Source organism: Schistocerca nitens, chromosome 11 (genome assembly GCF_023898315.1).
Source record: "Schistocerca nitens isolate TAMUIC-IGC-003100 chromosome 11, iqSchNite1.1, whole genome shotgun sequence".
NCBI lineage: Eukaryota > Metazoa > Arthropoda > Insecta > Orthoptera > Acrididae > Schistocerca > Schistocerca nitens.
In genome coordinates, this window is record NC_064624.1 from 130,357,358 (window position 1) to 130,377,623 (window position 20,266).

Below are 20,266 nucleotides of genomic sequence, written 5' to 3' on the forward strand. Positions count from 1 at the left end.
TTGCAGGAGGGGGGAGCGGTGAGGTTGGGGCAATGCTTGAGGAAGTGGGAAGCTTTGCAGTGGGGACAAGTAGGGGGGTTTTTGCAGGCAGAGGTAATGTGGTCGTTGTAGGTGAGACAGCGTTGGCAGCGGTAGGATTGGACTGGGGAACGGGAGGGGTCCACCTTATGGCGCTGATTGTAGATGAGGGCTCCCTCGGTGAGGAGGCGGTCAATGGAGGAGGAGGATTCGGTGAATATCCGCATGAGAAAAGTCGGCCCGGCATCATTGAAGATGCGACGGGCCGAGCGGATTTCAATGTCGGGCCGGGAGTTGAGTTCCGCCAACACCTCAGCCTCCGTGATCACGGGGCTAAGCTTCGTGATCACAGCGGTGAAGGTTGGCGGACGCCGGGGAGGTTGAGGCTGACGGGGAGAGGACGGGGTGTGATAGGGGGTGAGGGTTGCACGTTGGCCAAATTGGATACGGGGGATGCGGGAGAGGAGATCGGTGTGGAGGGAAGCACTGGGGGATTTTATGAGGACCGAGTCCTTGCGAGGAATCAGTTGGGAGATGGGAGCATGGGGGTAGTATTTCCGGATGGCGAGGGTGAGGGAGCGGGCATCAAGGAATTGAGGGTCAGGATTGGAGAGGACAAAGGTGTGGGTGGCAGGCGTGGCGGGGGCGGGGGTCGGAGCTGCGTCCATGGGGGTGGGTGGGTCACGGGGGTTGGGGGTTTTTTTGGAGGAGACTGCGGGGGAAGGGTCAACATTCGGGCGCTTTGAAGGTTTCGTGGGCACGACCGGGTGGAGAGGGGGCAGGGGTATGGGTTGCAAGGGGAGATGGCGGGGGGCAGGACCACCCTGAGCAGCGGATGACGCAGACGGAGGGGGCGTGGGTGTCACTGAGACTGTGGAACGGCGAGCAGAGATCCGTGCGGGCTTGGAGCCTGTCGGAGGCGGTGCGGGGAGCGGCGGAAAGTCAGTAGCTGTCGATGGGGCGACAGTGATAGGGGAGGAGGAGTTGGGGGTGGTGACAGCCGAAAGTGGCGCAGGGGTGGGGTGGACAGGGAGAGAAGGAAGGACTGGAAGTGGGGTGGAGGAGGAGCTCCATGTGATGGTGGTTGGAGCAGCGGAGGGAGAGGTGAAAATGATAGTGGTGGTGGTGGTGGGTTGGGACATGGTGACGGCGCGCGAGAAGGGCGGCGGCGGCGACGACCAGACGGCGACGGCGACGGCGACGGCGGCGACCGGTAGGCGGCGGCGGCGGCGGCGGCGAGCACCGGCAGGCGGCATGCGGCAGGCGGCAGGCGGCGGCGGCGGCGGCGGCGGCGGCGGCGAGCACCGGCAGGCGGCGACGGCGGCGGCGGCGGCGGCGGCGAGCACCGGCAGGCGGCAGGCGGCGGTGGCGGCGGCGGCGGCGGCGAGGACCGGCAGGCGGCGACCAAGCGGCGGCGGCGGCGGCGGCGGCGGCGGCGGCGGCGAGCACCGGCTGGCGGCGACCAGGCGGCGGCGGCGAGGAGGACCGGACGGCGAGCAGTAGTGACGGAGAGCAGACGACACGGCAAGGAAAACGGCGAGAAGCTTCCACGTCGAAGTCGCACCCTGAGAGTAGCCCAGGCAGTGAAACTCTTCGATGAAGACGAGAGGGAATCCAACCCTCGAATCAAGAGCAAGCGGTGGTATATAATTGCTAAATATGGAGCTATTTTATCAGCATACTCTGAGAGGAACCTGACTGGTATACAATGTGGACTCGAAGTCTTGCCTTTATTAAGTGATTTAAGCTGCTTTGCGACACCTAGGATATCTACTTCTATGTTTCGTATCTTGGCAGTTGTTCTTGATTGGAATTCAGAAATATTTACTTCATCTTCTTTGGTGAAGAAGTTTACAGGCGTCTAAAGCTAGCGAAATGAGGGATGCTCAACTACCGGACTTACCGATAGATGGCTCTACCAGCTGATTACTGTCGTCTGTATTGACCGCCATATTCGAATTTGGCAAGAAGTTTCTCTCGGTCTGTATGGTGTATAAGGAATTAAGTATTATCGAAATGGTGATTTCTTGTTCCGCTTTCAATTGTACGAAGCGATGGAGTAAGGAAAGTGACTTACCATTTCACAGGTAATAGGACTACCGATACAATACGATAAAAATACAGACTTAGTGCGTTTGCTAATGCGATGTTTTTGAACAGGTTTCTCCTAAAGCACCCAGAGCTGCTAAAGAAGTGTATTACTTCCGTGAAGCGGAAAGGTTTTAATCCTACGTCTTGCAGTTCTCTTTGCGGAAACCATTTGCGACAAGATGATTGCGTAGTGAGCCCTAGAACGTGGAAGAAACGTCTCAAACCCGAAGCAGTGCCATCAGTTTTTGACTTTCCGACTCATTTGATGCCACCAAATAAACAGCGACGATGACATGTTGTTAGGATTTTGAGTGACAACGAATGCTTCTCCATTTGAGGTAGCTAATTAATTTCCTTGCTATGTGTGTGCTTTTTACTTTTGTGAATTTATTTCGTACGAACACAAATGAGCTACATAGGTCTAAGCAATGTTGTAATACAGGTCCATATTTTTGTTTTTAGCGTTCTGTCATAGAATCTGTGCTCGATTTGCCAGCTGCAGAACCTACTGATTGCGTGGAGAATGTTGTCAATGAGAATTCTTCCGTGGAAAGCATGTCCCAATTATCCAATGCAGAAGCTGCGAATTGTGTCAAAAACGTTAGTATAAGGGTGTTTTCACACGCCCGAAGTTGTCTTATAATATTTTTTCATCAAGCCTTGAGATATTTCAATCATATATAACGAAATTATTTCTTTGTTTCAGAGTGCAGTTGGTTCTTCAGCAATTGATTGTGGTATACAGTCGAAAGTAGAAATGGAAGACAAGGCGACCGAAACTTGCAATTTTTTCTCAGACATTGTGCACGAATTAAAACGTAAACTGAAGTGCGTCTGTGAAAAACTTCGAAGAAGAGAGAAGAAAGTATGTTCCATGGATGACATCATAAGTTCATTGAAGGAGAATGGGCATCTTCCTAAGAAGTTACATAATTTCCTCAATCATCAGAAAGGAACACAAGTGGAATTAGTGTGCAATTTAGTGAACAACTCTCTCTCGTCAAAGGGTAATAGATACACAACAAATGTGAAAATGTTTGTGATGACTGTGTACTTTTATTCACCAGCAGCATGTGATTACCTGCAAAAATTAATGCCTCTGCCCCATAAATCATTGATTTCCAAATGGGTGGCAAGTGTAGACTGTGAACCTGGCTTCTTAAAAGATTTTTTTAAGTACATTGATTTGAACCAAATTGTAAGGGACCAGTTCAGCGATTCATGTCTAATTGTAGACAGTATGGCAATTAGGAAGCAAGTAGTTTGGGACCGAGGAACTAAGCAATACACAGTTTTTTTTTAGACTTTGGTGGGGAAGTTTCTCAGTCAAAAGAAGTAATAGAGGCATCTAAGGCTCTGACTTTCATGCTTGGCTCTATTAAAGGCAAATTTAAATGCCCGATAGCATATTTCTTTATCAACGGTGTACAGGCAAATAATCAGGCCACACTGATAAAATCTGCTTTGAGAGGCTGCATAGTTCTGGCATTAGGGTTTGGTGTGTTACATGTGATGGCTGCAAGGTAAATATAAGCACTTGGCTGCACTTTAAATTTTTCCAAGGGTGATTTTAAAAGCCACTTTCCTCATCCTGTGGAAAAATACAATGTTTATTGTATCTTTGACATGTGTCATATGATTAAGTTAGCCATAAATGCTGTAGCAGAAGTATCTATCGAGTCTCCAACTGGCATTATTAGATGGCATTTCATTGAGCAATTGAAGAAGGTACAACAAGAAGAAGGTATGACATTTGCCAACAAACTATCATAGCAACATATAAGTTATGTAAATAGAAAAATGAATGTTTCATTAGCTACACAGACTTTGAATTCTAGTGTGGCAGATAGTATAGAGTTTTTGAGGAGGGTTGGTGAACCAAATTTTAAAGGAAGTGAAGCAACAGTAGAATTTTTGTATTATATTGATAGGATTTTTGATATTCTGAACTCCAGAAATCCATTAGGTAAAGGGTATAAGAGCCCCCTGACACTTGACAACAAATCTTATTGGCTTGGTATTTTCAGACACTAAAAATTATATCAAAAGCTTAAAAATTATTGGTGTTCTGTTGCTGCTCCATGCAAGAAGTACTTTTGCTTTTGGGATAATTTTCGATATGCAATCAGTCAGGCACATAACTCTGTCAAGTATGCTTCGTGTCGACTCTCCTCTGAAGTATTTGCTGACATATAAACTGTCACAAGATCACATAGGGCTTTTATTTTCCTGCTTTCGGCCCAGAGGTGGTTGGAACAACAATCCAAATGCATACCAGTTCAAATGTGCCATGAGAAAGTTTCTCTTGGGTAACAGTGTCACTGTAATGAATGAGAATTGATCAAATTTTAATGTGTGTTGTTTGCCACCTGTTTATGATTTTCATGCAAGAAAGCATGTAGTAGAAAGTGATGAAAGTGTTGCAGAAAATGAAATAGAGAAGTGGTGTGCACTTCTTGATGATAAGATTAAGTTCTCATTTTACAAGCAAAACATAGTCTATTATATTGCAGGATATGTGTCATTGTGCTTGTCAAGGCAGATCACATGCAAAGACTGTCTTCACATACTGAAGCCACCAGTAGTTAAATTTGCATTAGAATGTGATGCTCTCTATGCTTTTCCCAATATGGCCAGTAAAAATGCATTTGTAAATTTTGTTAACTGGGGAGAACTGGTTAAAACAAATGGCTGCGTATACTCTGTTGTAGAATACTCAGATAAACTGTTTCAGATGTTTGTGATTGCTGGGGATATGCGACGGAAATATATACAGGCCAAGATTTTGCATTCTGTTAAAAATAATTTTGTAGATTACCCATTTCCTGCTCTTGGTCATGATTACCGTTATGAAATTGGGATTGAGGACTTACATCGGACTCAACTTGTTTGTAAGATTGCATCCCTGTACTCCTGCATACGCTTAAAAACATATGGGAAAAAATGTCTGCTGAGAAAATTTTAAACAACAAATCAAGTATAAGGCAGAAGTTAAATAAACTCATATTGTTTAATCATGTATAGTGCGCAAATTGGAAAAGATTATGTAATGGAACATTCCATGCAGATGGGTGTGATATTTTGACAGCTTTTTTAAAACTTTGTCCATAGATTTGTTGTTGTGTAATGAACTTCAAAGGACGAATCACATTGAAGTAAAATTAACTCTTTACATCCTGTGTAGATATTGTAATTGTTTATTATATAAGCTTATTTTAAGATGTTTGGTGTTACAAACTATGCACTTGCATTAAAAACAGGTGATTTGTGTGAAATTAATGGAAAAAAGTTCTGAGACTTATTTGACAGATGGCTTTCAGTGTGAGAAAATATTTCCCTCAATAACCATGTTAACTTGAATTTGATCTAATGGAGTATGCAGTGGCCCTATGTTTCAAACAGTAATGTTTGTGGATACTCTGCAACATAAGAGCAATAAACTTGTTACTCTGTCAGTTCTTGTTTTAATACTTCCTAGAATGAACACAATGTTCCAATTGATCATAAGCATTCTTTTTACTTTAGAACCATTCTAGAATAAGGGAGCCTGAGTCAGGTGAAACCTAATTCTCTGAATTTTGTCTTTATTTTGCTAGGAGGTCTTTCTATTATATTTTCCTGTGTTGGAGGAGGGGGGGGGGGGGGGGATAATGCAAATAATCATATAGAATTATCTTTCTAGCACTACAAAGTACAGAATACAGTGCTTGCAGTTGCACTTGGCAATCTAGGAAATTTCAGTACTTGTTACATGCCTAATTTTCATCATTTACCTTAATTATATGGTTGCACTTTTTGCTGATTTGAACTGTGTACTAAATGTTAAAAATATTTTGTTTGGTCATAGTAATAAAAGCATTTCATTTTGTTAGTTCATATGTCCCACATGGAACTGAAGTTATGACGACAAAGGAAAGAATTAACATTAAGGAATCTTACTTCACAGAAATTATGTAACAATGGTTACACTTTTTGCTAGTTAACGTTAACATAAACCATTTAGTTTTCCATTAAGAGTGAAAGCAGTTGCACGAGTCACGTGTAGAACAAAGTTACCCATAGGGAACTAAAGTATTTTACGTTTGAGCTGTTGCAGGCCCAAAGTATTGTGCTCTTCATATTTCTATTTAAAAAAGTTTGTAACTCAAATTACCAGACAATTTGGAATCTGTACATACATGTGTGTAGCAAAGTACTTTTCATGTGCCATGTGGAACCTTTAATTTTCTGGTTTAAATATAATTTACTTCATGAATTACCTTTAATACCAACAATGTCTGAATGCATTATTTACCATTTAGAAGAAGCAATATTAGTGTACAGGATAACAAACCTCATGAAAAATGGGAGAGATTGTTCTGTAGAGAACTTGGAATGGCTCTCTATCAATAGCAGGTAAAAAGAAGGCTTCTATTAAATGTTCAAAGAAACCAGTCAGCACCTCTTAATTATACAGTAATAAAACAATTTACTTTTTTCAGAATTTCTGGTAAGTATTAAAAGTGTGAAGACCTATTCAATTAGTATTTGCTTTACCAATAACCTGTAGTACAAGCACACATAGAAGCAGGTAATTATGGGAGTAAAGAGTTATGTTAAAATTAAAGATACTGACTGGTATTACTTGCTCACAGAACATTGTAGTTGCTGTACAGTTAATGCTGTAAGTGGTGTACCCAATGTGATTCCTGGAGGATATAATATTCTGTTATCCTATGGGAGTGCACTGGTACCACACCTATTGAAAGTAAGTTTTGCTGTGGAATAGTTGTATCAGACGTCTGTACCAGAAAACAAATCTCCACTGTGACACCCTTATGTTCTTGGTATGCTATTAGCTATTTATTACAGGAATACTCTAAACATGGAGGAGGGAGGGAGGGAGAGAGAGAGAGAGAATGAATGAGAATGTAGAGAATGTTACTCTCTTTCCAGATACTGTTCTATTTCTTCAAACCAATTCTGAATTTCTCAGGTTATTACATATTATTTACTGTACATTGTCCAGCAATACTTCTGTTGTTACCGGATAGTTTGTAATTTGGCACTACCTTTGTGCCACTGGTATTGGCTAGTGTACTTTTGCAGATAAGAAACTCGGCTGGACTAGAATGTCCTGTCAGTATAGAACAAATTCAGACAATATGGAACTTTTTACACTAAATTTGCAATATAATGACACCCTTGTCTCACACAGATTGTAGCAGCCATTGGGGTGCCTGTCTGGCCAGCTTCTGCAGCTTTCGCTTTCAGGTTTGGTGTTTGCTTGGGCCCTATACTGACAACCAGTCATTCCAGTGACAGACACCATCTCAAAGATTGGAACCAAGATTCACAGAAATAAAATTCCATGGTTATAATTCATAGTGTAATTAATTTTGCTCACTCACATGTTTTGAATTCCATTTTAAAATAAAACCATGGTACCAGTCATTGTTTGGGTGTCAGACTGGAAAATTGGTTTTAAGACACACTAACCATAAAATTAACAGCTGTGATCGATGTCATTTTCAGCAAGTTCCTTCACTTCCTACATTATCATGGATCGGTCCAATATAATATTAGTACTAGACTTAACTTCCAAATGATACAATTCATGCATTTAAGTGAAGCCTTAACGTTGGCCTTTGTGTTTGTCTCATTTAAATGTATTTCTTGTCTCGTATCAAAGACTGAATCACTGTCAAAAACTGGTGCTTCTACCTTATCACTCAGTTAAAATACACCATGCACGTACAGCAGTTAATAAAATCATGGCATTTAAATTTCTGAGCCAAATTCGTAAGTGCATGTTGCAATTACAGTGTCAGCATATATGTAGATCGGTAATGCATCACTTCAGATAAAGAAAAATAATAAATTTTTTCCGTTTATACATAAGTAATACTTTGACAGTTCAGTTGTAATTTCTGTTGTCAGTAAAGATACCTCTAAGCAAACGCAAACGATGTCAACTTTTTATTTGAAGAGACGTCTTCACTGTTTTGCACACTAGATTTTTCGAATTATACCTGTAGTTAATAGCTTTGGCAAGTAAGGTAATTTGTTGACCTCCATTGAATCTTAAATAGTGTTTTAAAACGGGCAAATAAGTAAAGCACTCATAAAATTAATAGTAAATGATTTATAGGTCAGCTTGTCAAACTTCCAAAACACACTCGAATTTAGGAATTTCATAGCAGAACTGTCACTGTTTTTTCTCGCTAGATTAGAGACACTTCATTATGTTGATGTGTAGATATCTAGAACATCCAATATAAAAGACTTATGAGGGCGCAGAACGAAAAACATTTTCATCCGTGTTTTGACACTTCGTTTCTTGCCAAATTCAGATATGGCGGACACTCAACGATATGAACTTTGGCCGGCACGCGCTAGAGCCATCTATCGGTAGTTCCGGTAGTTGAGCATCCCTCATTTCGCTAGCTTTAGACGCCTGTGGCACGCGCTAGAGCCATCTATCGGTAGGTCCGGTAGTTGAGCATCCCTCATTTCGCCAGCCCCTGTGTTATTCCTAAAAAAACAGAACAGACGACAGTCGTCGCTTTTGATCGATGTTCCGTGGTCGTCGCGTATTAAAAGATTATTGTGTGGTGTACAGTTGGAAAATCAAGATGTGAGTGATCTAGTAAGTGTCTCTTGACCATTGACTCCGCTTTTTCTTATTATACGTAGTTAGGTTTAATATTTGCGTGGTAATATGAGTGAGCAAAATGTAAAAGTGCGGCAAAAAAATACTCTGCGGTTAACAAGTCGATTTACAGGGGAAAGAAAAATCTTTTGTATTGGTGGTTGTGATATGCAGCGGATGCTACCTTAATGCAGTACGACGTTAAAGACTTACGACGTACCATGGCTGGAACAGCTAGTTGAGTATCCCAGTTGTGAATAACGTTGTTTGGGATTTACCGGTATTATTAAAATGATTCACAAAACTGCGTTGTTTGATGTACTTGGGAGTCATAATATGAACTTCGTTAACATAATTTATAAATTTGAAGTTCATATACGCTCAGTATGTCTTGTATAACCGCAGTTTTGTTTCTGTAGATATCTTCTTATGCGCGAATGTTTCATAGTTCTGTGCTCGGGAAAATATGGGTCTATATAGTGCACAACGTGAGTGATGAGTGTGCACCCTTATGCCACACGTTGTGTAGTTGACATCTGTGATGCTCTTATTGTTTAGGTAGTTCGCGTCTCTTGTTTACAATATTGCTCGAAGTTGTGATTGTGGAGGCTTAAATCGTGTTGGTGCGCAGAACTATGTAAGTGCAGTAGATATGATGCGCATCCGCCTTTACCATAACTTCACTTATGATGTTTTTTGTTTAATCTGAATTCTGTTGACTCTTAATTTTAGTGTAGCCCGAGTTCTGGAGTCAACAGAAGCGTCAGATTCCACCCGTCTGCTTTGACCCGTGGCGTATGGATGTTATGGTGAGATTAGATTAGTTTTTCGTTCCATAGATCCGTGCTGAGGGGATCCTCGTGATGTGGAACATGTCAAATTTTTTTTTTTTTTAGCTGAAATAACAATACTAATAGTATGAGTATATACGACACATCATTTGTTTCTATTAAAAATTCGTCAGTCAAGTAGGAGTTGCTAACACTCGAATTGCAAATACAGGCTTGTTAAGGTGTTTCTGCAGTTCTGTGGTGTGCTCCTCCCAACTGAATTTAATAAAAGTTGTAATCCCAGGAACTTAAGACTGTCAACCTCTTCTATCTGCTCTTCTTCATGTGGTGTGTGACATTATGGCACAGTTTGTTTTGAGTTGGTTATGTTTGTAGATGTCATGTTGTGTTTGATTGTGCCGTCTGGTGGTGGTGGTGGTGGTGGTGGTGGTGTGTGTGTGTGTGTGTGTGTGTGTGTGTTACGTGGCGTATTAGGTTCATTGGAGGTTTGGTGTTGGCGGAGGGGCGTTGTTGGCAATGTTCATGACCTAAGGATTGAAATTGTTTTCAGTGAGTTATCAGTTTTTTTGTGTTCCGTTTACGTGTTCATGTTTTCGATAGGTTTTATTGGTTTGCTGTTTGTGGTGTGTTAAGACGTTTAATTTATTGTGTGGATTCTCGTTTTAGGTGTGAATATGACGGTAAAGTGAAATAGCACCATGTTGTGGGCGGAGATGGGAGAGGATATGTTGTCCTCGATTAAGTTCCTGCAGGTGTTTGGATTAATAGCGGAATTTGTGAAGTGTGGCATTTTGCTGAAAGAATATGCAGTTGGCGAAAGTTCCAGCTTCTCGGACCGCAGATGTGTACGTGTGTAGGTGTCGGAAGGACAATGTTTGGAGCTCCTTTAGATGCGGTACCTGGTTCGAGAAATCTAGGTTAGGTGTCAGAGATTGTTTTCATGATGTACTATTTTTGTTATAGGTCATCTACTAGTTTTTGTGTGTATGTGACTGTAGTGAGTGAGAGGACGGTGTTAGATTGGTTTTCTTTTTGTAGGGCAGTGTGTTCTGAGTATGTCAGTATAAGAGTAAGTTGGGTGAGCCGGGGTTCGTATTTGAGATAGATGAGTCACAGTCTGGGATGAGGGAAGTATGGGAGAGGTACATCTCTGGTTGGTTTGTGGGTGTGGGGAGGTTGTTACTTTGTGGGGTGGGTATGCCGATTATGTTTTCAGGGTTTTGCAGGGGCGCACTAAGAGGGACTTGAAGGGTTAATTGAAGAGTATATTGAGGAGGGGAGTACTGTAGTTTCAGATGCTTTTTCGTCATACAGGGGTTTGGAGAAGAGGGGTTGATCAGTTAGTTGTAAACCATAGTTTAGAGTTTAAAAATTGTGAAACTGGTGCATGTGCTAATGCAATTGAGTTTTTTTTTTTAATGTGCAGTGCCGGAATTGGTTGGTGGTAAGTAGCAGATTTCTGGGGTCTGTTGTTCATGAGTTATGATGTTTTGTGTGTTTATGGTGTATTGATTGTTTTTAATTTCTGTGGGGAAGTTTGATTTTAGGTTTTTCGAGGTGCTGTGGGTTTGGTTTTATTTATCACAGTTGCAGGTGTTTGTTTTTTGGTATCATCGGCTGTGGTTGACCTATGTAGGTCAAGGGAAATGTTTGGTTCCAATTTTTGTCACCTGATATTGAAGCCAATGAGTATGTCGTGGCAAAAATTATTGTGGGCACAAAATTTAAAGTTTGTTGCTGTAAGAGTAATTTACTTGTCAAGAACTATCACTAATTGTCTGTGAAGTTTTTTGAAATGTCTCATTTTGGATTTTATAGAAGCATTGTCATGAAGTATTGTCGTCTGGCATTATCATGTGAGGGCAGTTCTAGGTATTTGCATGACATCTTGTTGTTGCAGCTTGTGGTCATTAGAGTAAATGCTAAATGTTCATATATAGAGCACATTAGAAGCCAACATTCTGCGAGCGAAAGATCATGGAGGCAATAAACTTTTGTACTTCTGTACATTGTACCAAGCAGTAGCTGGCAGAAGGAAAATGTTGAGGAAATATATGACGCTCTACAAGAAACAATACATATTTATACATGATACTATAGATTGAACTTATAGTTGTTCGCATGTAGGTAACAAATTATTCAATAAAATACCACTATTTGTCTAAGTATTTACTGAGCATGCTTATAAACATAATGTGCTTGGCTCATGCCTGCCCCTTCTGCAGTGTGAAGGGAAAATGATTAAATGTAATTGCAGTACTTAACCTACTCTTGTTTTACAGAGAGTAATGTAACATTTATTGACATTATCTGTTGGTGTAATGGCACCATTTGCCCTAATGACTTGGTAATAAGGTTATTACTGTTAACCTATCCTTCAGGTATGTCACATGGAGCACTTAACTAAACAAACTTCATTCTCAGCTAAAGTTTGATGCAAGCTATCGAACTGTTCACATTCCACCGCCTCACGGAACCACCCACTATAACTGTTTTGAAGCCATAGTTGCTTACACCATTCTCTCAGAGGTGGACGTGGGGATGTATTTGGGAGAGGAGTGAAACAGTCTGTCAGAACTAGTCATACAGCAGTAAGTAAAAATTGTTGGATGTTTGCTTTGTGACTGCCAAGTAACTCTCGTGTTTTTTATTGCATGCTGTATCTAATTTGTTCACTTGCATTTCTTTAATCAGTGCCTACTATATTGGTTACACATTTACCATTTGCATTGGTAGCTTGCTAGTTACTTCCATGTTACACATGATGTATTCACATTGTGATATGGATTATGTCAGCTGAACAGCAGATTGCATGGCAGAAGTCCAGTGACACTGTACCTGTCTCTTACTTTGCATGCTGCAGTTCATATTTGTGCAATGAATGATGGACAGTGAACATAACAAACAGTGAGTGGAACTGTCACATTCCAACCAAACCTCAGCCTCGGGCTTTGCCACAGGTCACTTTGTCATCACATCTACTTTCCTTACTGCTGTTCACCCTAACAACAAACACAGTTGCTCAGTTACAATTACTCATTTCGCAGTTGCCGACTGCATCGTGCAACAGAAAAGCCAGGACCCTAGCTACATTTAGCCTCTTGCATTGATAATTTAAAACATGTATGAAGTAGTGAGTTAACCTTTCCTTCTACTGTTGTAATTGTGGATGTTGCTGTCACTTTCAGAATGAAGTGAATTTTTGCATACTTAATCAGTGAATGAATGCAATTTGAGCCTTTGGTTGATGTCCCTAATTGCTTAGATATGTCCACAACACAGAATATTCTCCCACAGAACATTAATGAATGAATGTCTCTGTATCCCCAGAGTTGGCCAGTTTTGACTTTTTATTAGTATTTGAACCCAAGAACTTGGAAGTTTCTACCCGATTTATTATATTCTGTTGGCATGCTAACATTAATAGGTGATGAACTTTGTTTGCAATGCCAAACTGGATGATTTATGTTTCTCAAAATTTGCAGCAGGTACATTTGTCTAAAACCACCTGCTTCATATGGTTTGAATCGATTGCCTATTTTGTTTTGATCTGATGAGTGCCGTTCTCTTTGTTATAGGTGTTTACGTCACTCTAAGCTGAAAATGCATTATTGTACTGTGTTGTGCATTGTCAGATTCTGATAATGGGTGTTAACGACCTGTAGCCGCTCGTGGCATGGCTTGCTTTTGTGCACGCTACCGCGGCTTACAATAAAAAAAAAAGGGGGGGTGGGGGAATGTCTCATGAGCGAAACAATGGCAAGAGACTGCTATTTGTTGTTACTTACACTGCTGCTTTCTTTGATAATGATCAACAAGAACCAAATAATAGACTGCGTATGATAGATGTTCTGAACGAGAGTTTGGCAAAAAATTTTCTGTTTGAAAATCTTTGCAGACGCCTCTTTAGTACATTACATTCTGCACAGAAATGAGTCCTCTTAGATTTAAAAATCTAGTCAGTTGCCGTGCTTGATTTCTGACTGAATCACTATTCAGCGTAAGAATAATACAAATATAGACATGACATGACATGTATATTCTTCCGTGTTTGCTGTTGTCTCACTCTAGTTTCGTAGTTAATTAGGCAGACAGGATTTAAATGAGATAGCAACAAACATGAAAGAATACATGGCATAATGTTTACATTCTTCTACCTTTTCTTTTAATTTATTTACTGATGCAGAGGTTTTGGCGCCAGTATTTATCTTTGTGCCCGCAAAGCATGCCTGTGTAGCGCTTAGTATGTTAGACAGCAGAAGTTGGTTGTGGTGGCACCTACCAACATTTTTCAGAACTTCCGCTTACTTTGAACCTGATTGTAAACCGCAGGCAGTTTTTAAGATTACAAAAACTGGAAAAAAGTGTGGCTTAGATTTGAGTAAATACGGTAATTCTTTCTCCGTTGCTGTATAATTCAGCTCGTGTTTGTCTAGGCTGCAACTAGCAAAAGCAATGGTTTTATTTTCTCCCTCTTCTGGGTCCCATTCCCCTTGCAATAATTCTGCTGCTATGCCATATTCTGATGCATCTGTTGTGATGCCAAATGGTTCACGAAGACTTGGATGGTTTAAAATAGGAGCATTGACTAGGGTATCCTTTACTTCCTGGAATGCCTTTTCTGCATTTTCATCCCATAATCATTTTGCCTTTTGCTTTAATAGCGATAGTAGATGTGGATTACTATGACCTGTCCTTGTATATACCGTCTATAAAGTCCCACTAATCCTAAAAAGGAACGTAACTATTTTACATTCTGTGGATGTGGACAGTCTTTAATCGCTTTAATGCGTTATGGATGTGGTTTAATTCCTCTTATTCATATGAAATGTCCCAAGAATTTTAGTTCCTTTCGCCCAAAATGTGATTTAGCGAGCTTAGTAGGTATTCCCTTGGTATAGAATTTCTCTATTGCTCTTGCAAGTAAATCACAATGTTCCTCCCAGGTTTCTGAAACAGTCAGTATATCTTGTACATAAATCAATAGCTCTTGTAACAACTTTCTCCCTAATGCTTGATATAATGCTCTTATAAACACTGATACTGATATGTTTAACCCAAATGGCAAAACTTTAAAATGGTAGACTTTCCGTCATATAGGAATGCAGTATAAGGTCTAGATTCTTTAGCTAATTTCACCTGCCAGTACCCATCTGTCAGATCCACAGAACTAAAGTAAGTTGCTTTTGCAAAACAAGCAAGTAGTTCGTTTATGCATATGGGACAATCTCTCTCCAGTTCAATGTGACGATTCCAGGTTCTCGCATCTAGTAATAGGCGCACACCTCCTGTTTCCTTTCTGACAACTAACAGTGGATTGTTGTATATGCTTGTGCTTCTTTCTATAACATTAGAAGCTAACATTTTATGTATTTCTTCCTGTACTTCCTGTTTTACATTGATAGGTACAGGGTAAGGTATACAGAAAAGAAAGGTTCTTTGCTTTTGATTTTAAAACTACACACATAATATCCTATATACCCTGGTGTGTCTGAAAATTCATCTGAATATTTGCATAATATTCCATATAGCTCTTCCTTTTGAGTAAGGGTTAACAACAGTTCAGATTCGTAAGCCTTAGCGTACAAATCAGCTTTCGCTATTAACCATAAATTATTAATCCCATTTAGTCCATGACATCGATCTGTCTTAAACAAGATCTCTCTATTAAGCTATAGTTATCTAGATTGCACTTGAAGAAATCACTCTGAAAGTCTGTTACCACCGCACATTTCATTAACCAATCTACTCCTAGTAATACTTGTGTATTTATTTTAGGGACTATTAACATGGTTTGTTCAAACACAAGTTGATCTATTTAAAATGTAATCATTGTTTCCCATTTCACTACATTACTCTAAGTGCCTGTAATACCTACAATATTTACTCCCGTAACAGGTAACTTAGGAAATTCCTTCATTCTTCCACATAAGTCATTCCTAGAAAATTGATACTTCGCTTCCTGAATCAATGTAAATTTCCACTCCTTGATTTCGTATTCCTCCGATTGCAATTGGTTTCCGTTGCACTTTTTCTAAATTTTCCTCTTTCGCTAATAACCAATCGTTAATAGGTGATATTTTACTTATATATGGGCCGAGTATTGTTCTGCGACATCCTGAATTCTGGCCGTTGACCTAGGATTTTTCTCGTTTTCCATCACTACGACCGGATACTGATTGGAACTTACTTCAACAGTACGGTGGTTTGCCCCATGTTATTTTGTTGCATATTTATTTGTTGGTTTTGAGGTGTAAACACCTGTGAATTGATGTTATCAATCTGAATTCTTCCCCCTCTAGGTTTGTGATTTAGACCATTATCCGTGCTGTGAACTGTTTCATTACTGCTTACTCTACAATAATTAGGTTCATTTGCCCGCGGTAAGGAATTAGGAAAGGATATGTTATTTCTGTTCCCCGCATTTCGGTCATTCACTGAATAATTTTCATTTCTTTCAGTATTCAGTGTCTAAACCTACATTAAACATTAATAACTCATTCACGGTTTTCCACCCTCTGTACAATATTCCTTGTCGAACATGGTATGGTAAGCATCTAATGAGTACTTTCAGTAAGTGCATTTCATCTGTTGGATCATCTAAGTATTTAGTTTTTGTCAAATGCCATTACAGATACTTTTAATATGTGCCCCATGACTTATTGTATGGAGTAGGGTCTAATAACTTGAAGATCAATTTTTCCTGGATACTTGAAGACCAGTGCTTTCTCTTAAAGCTTTCTGAGACACAAATTCTTCTGCATGAGCATTTCCCCATTCCACTGCTTCTCCCAATACGTATCCTTATGTGAAATCTATTTTCTTTAAGTCATCCCAATTTTTGGGCAAAGATCTGGCAAACACTCGTAAAAAATAAATTGGGTGTCCATCACTGTCTGGTTTGTACTTTGGAAATTGCTTTGCTAAATGAAACCCATTACCTATAGATAAACCCTCTATTACATCTTTAGTTGCTCGTGTTATAGTTTGGGGTTTACAATTTTCTAATTTCTTTTTATTATTGTCTATTATTGTCTATTGCTGTCCATATTCTATCAAGTTCTTGTTTACTGTTACTTGTAGAAGTGATTTTGCCATTATTTATTTCTGTTTTGTCTTTTACTTCTTTCCTACGCATAACTGTAAACGTTTCACCAACTGTTGTATAGCATCAAGTGTTCCTGCTACAGCATTGTCCCGTATGGACGTGATTTGCTTATTTATGTCTGAAATACTAGTGCATACCGCTTGGAATCGGGAATTCACATTATTTACATAGCTTGTCCACTGTCTGGTTGTTAATCTATGTACACTTTCCTGTAAATGATCTGTTAACACTTGTTTAGCTACTTGTTGCACCTCTATTGACACTGATTCTTGTAATAAATGAATTATTTTAATGTTTTGATTATTAACTTGTGCATTAAAGTTAGATCCTAAGTTAGGTTTAACCTCTTGTATTTTATGGTTGAGTACATCATTGATTGATTTGGTAACTTGTTTCTTAATAGACTAAATTAGTTCTACTTGTTCCGCTCTCTGTCCTTCTCTGTATTTCTCTGCTTGTTTTTCAATCATACCTTTTAGTATTGCCTTATCCTTCTCTGCTTGTTCTTTAATTATGCTTTCCAGTATTGCTTTATCCTTCTCTGCTTGTTCTTTATTTATGCCTTCAAGAATCTATCTTAACTCCTCGTTTTGCATTGCTGTACTTCTTGTGATTGGCATACACTTTTCATTACTAATCAACAGTATTAATATTAAACCCTACACTCGCAGAAATGTATCAACTTTTTTTTTTATGTTCACGGCTTACCCTTCTGCGGAACTGTGAACTGCGTGCTTGTTGTCGAACAGCCGAAGCCAGTGCTGAAGTTGAAGCCGATGTCTGCTCTTGCTGCCACTGTCTTCTTTTGTTTTCTGTTTCAGGTATCCAACAGTATATTATAGTTTCCATTCATTATGTGTTTGCTAATCAGACAGTTCGTTCAAAAGAAGCTCTTAAATATTATTCTTCTTGATTCCTTGCTACGTGTGAGTTAAGACACTTTTGTTGATCGCTGGTTGTCAGGGGCAGCGTCTGTCTTCTATTCTTTGGAGTCGTAATTCTGGTTCAGATCAATTTTCTGCACTTAATTGCTGGTGCATTCTCCCTTCGCCTTTTCCACGGTTACCATATGGGGTGTATTTTTCTGCTTTCTCCTGCTGATACATATTTTGTAGGGTTTGTGGTAGATCTTACACCAGCACTATGGGGAAGTTGCATCCCTGGCTGATACAGCAGGACAATATTTTGCCGACCCTGATACACCGCCAGATGAAAGTCTCGTCTCAGAGTAGTTGTTTGGTGGTCTGAATCCTTCTGTGCCACCTCCCTGTCGATCCAACTGTGGTGAAGATACCTGGAATGTTTTTGCAAGTTCTCTCTACTGCACTACTAAATAAATAGCCACACTTATCACAAACGGGGTACATTGTGCCCAACATTTTCACTATTACTTTTAACAACACAACAAACATTTGCTACGGTAATAGCATTCTCTTGAGAACATTCAAAAATGTCCGTATATGCGTACTTCAGGACCTGAGAGAGCCAACCAGATAAACAACTACTGCTGTTCAATCATTCATTATGCCCTTGTTGGTGTGTCATTTACTCCATGGTTCTCGGATTCAGGCATTTGCTGCACTATGCTACAAATGACTCCCGTACAACCAGTGGTTGTAATACCATTTTACTGTTTACTGTTCACCTTCTTGCTGGCTCCACGACTGCTCCACATTCACTGCATACAAGAAAGGAAAACACACAGTTTCCCCTTTCTCACTACATTTCTTATTCAACTTACTCATGGGCACCTCTTGTCGACGCTTTCCGATGGTGTGTTGGGATGTTTATAAATATCTTGAAACGCTACACTAACCAACCTTGGAAATCATGACATAATTAGAATAAACAACATAGTTTATGCCAGTTGTTGTACAACCACTGATAACATTTAATAATGGGCTGCTTACATTCTTTGCTTCGTAAACTCATGACACTATTTATAAAAGCCACAAATTGGAATTGCACACTAGAATTAATGTGATCGTGAAAATAAAGCAATAACAGGATTCAGGTCCTTGTTTGAAACCTGAGGAGCATTCGAGTATTCATTGCATTTGGTACATGTATAGATGATAGTGTGTTCCAGTTTGTATTACTTGAACAGTGAATTGTGTTTTATACATCTCATGTACATTTGCAATCCATTTGGTTTGCATGCAGGAGACATGTCAAAAATTTATAACACAGTTACCAAGGAAAACACAGGAGAATTGCTTCAATTTAACCCTTGTATCTCTGGAAAGATCAGTGAAATAAATGTTGGTGTCAGTAGTGTTCAGTTAAAGCCTGAAATTGTTAAAACTGAACAGAGCTCCAGGGCGATGTGAATCCCTGTCATATTCTATACTGAGCTAGTCCCCCTTCTAACTATAATCTATTGGTCAAAAAGGGGTAGTAGAAGTGATAGATAAAATTACTGTCCAATACCCTTGAAATAGATTTGTTGTATAATCTTAGAACATATTCTGAGCTCAAACATAATGAGGTATCTCAAACAGAATGACCTCCTCAGTGCCAACCAGCACGGATTCCAAAAACATCAAGGCAGCGATTTAGAGGCAGCATTTCTTGGTTTTTGAAAAGCATTTGGCTCACAGTCAGTACCAAACTTATGCTTATTGTTAAAAGTATGGTCATATGGGGCATCAAGTGAAACTTGATTGGATTGAGGACTTTCTGGTAGGGGGAACACATGTTGTCGTGGATGGAGAGTCATCTTCAGATATAGAAGTGACTTTGGTTATGCCCCAGGGTAGTGTCGGGACCCTTGCTGTTTGTGTTGTTTTTGACCTTGTGCACAATATTAATAGTAACCTGAGACATTTTGCAGATAATGCAGTTATCTATAGTAAAGTACCATCTGAAAGAAGCTGCATAAATATTGTCATATCTTGATAAGATTTCATAGTAGTGTAAAGCTCTTGTTCCCAAAAATCTTACATCTACAGGATTCATTGTTTTTCCTTGCAGAAAATTTGAGGGAGCCATCTGGAGGTGGCATTGAGGCAGCAACAACATACATCACAACCTGTCCGTGATGCGCCCGGCGCCATCACCACATACAGTTCAATTGTTGGCTACCCTCACCACACGTGGGGGTATCAGAGACTCAGTAGCAGCATCCGGGCCCATCGTGGACGCCGTCCGTGTGTGTTGGACCATCACAGGTGCATTGGTAGGTAGTGCTTGGCTGAGTGGAGAACAATAGAGAAGAGGAAAGGGCCCTTTGGTGCATTGGCAGGATAGAAGGTGTTTATGTGCTGGACTGGGGTCAGGGGGAGGGATGAACATGCGGAGGACACGGACTAGCAAAGGTTGAGGACTGGGGGATCGCGGGAACGAAGAGTGTGTCATACGAAGAGTTCCCACCTGTCCAGTCCAGAAAAGCTGATCTCGGTAGGAAGGATCTATATGATGCATTCCTTAGAGTGAAACACATTTTGTCGGATAGCATGATCAACAAATGTGTAGTCCAGCTGTCTCCTGACAACAGTATGGTGGTGGCCATTCATCCAGACAGACAGCTTGTCGTGCCTTTTTAGAATGTAGCACAGTGGTTGCAGCTTAGTTTGTAGATCAGACGGCTGCTTTGACAGGTGGCTCTGCCTTATGGGGTAGGAGATT

General features: G+C 40.2%; 1 protein-coding gene and 2 long non-coding RNA genes across 12 annotated transcripts in view; 2 read left to right on the forward strand and 1 right to left on the reverse strand.

Annotated features, from left to right (window-relative positions):
- LOC126213544 (uncharacterized) overlaps nt 1-20,266 on the reverse strand; it is a 518,933-nt gene that overhangs the window by 248,623 nt on the left and 250,044 nt on the right. The window lies entirely within an intron of this gene.
- LOC126213543 (uncharacterized) lies at nt 2,003-3,599 on the forward strand. Of its 2 annotated transcripts, XR_007541212.1 has the most exons (3): nt 2,013-2,447; nt 2,572-2,709; nt 2,816-3,597. XR_007541212.1 is itself a non-coding variant. In XM_049941389.1 (2 exons), the coding sequence occupies exons 1-2, from the start codon at nt 2,665-2,667 to the stop codon at nt 3,410-3,412; spliced, it is 642 nt and encodes a 213-aa protein (XP_049797346.1). In that variant the 5' UTR covers nt 2,003-2,664; the 3' UTR covers nt 3,413-3,599. The 2 variants fall into 2 exon arrangements, 1 of the variants encoding a protein (XP_049797346.1); XM_049941389.1 differs by having other exon boundaries at nt 2,003-2,709; nt 2,816-3,599.
- LOC126213548 (uncharacterized) overlaps nt 8,623-20,266 on the forward strand; it is a 65,788-nt gene continuing 54,144 nt past the window's right edge. Inside the window, exons 1-3 of one of the 4 annotated variants that reach the window (XR_007541245.1) lie at nt 8,638-8,737; nt 11,956-12,122; nt 19,613-19,817. This is a non-coding gene — a long non-coding RNA (uncharacterized LOC126213548). Of the gene's footprint in view, nt 8,738-10,727; nt 12,123-19,612; nt 19,818-20,266 lie in introns of those variants that run through there. The other 3 variants (XR_007541246.1, XR_007541247.1, XR_007541244.1) reach the window with 3 other exon arrangements.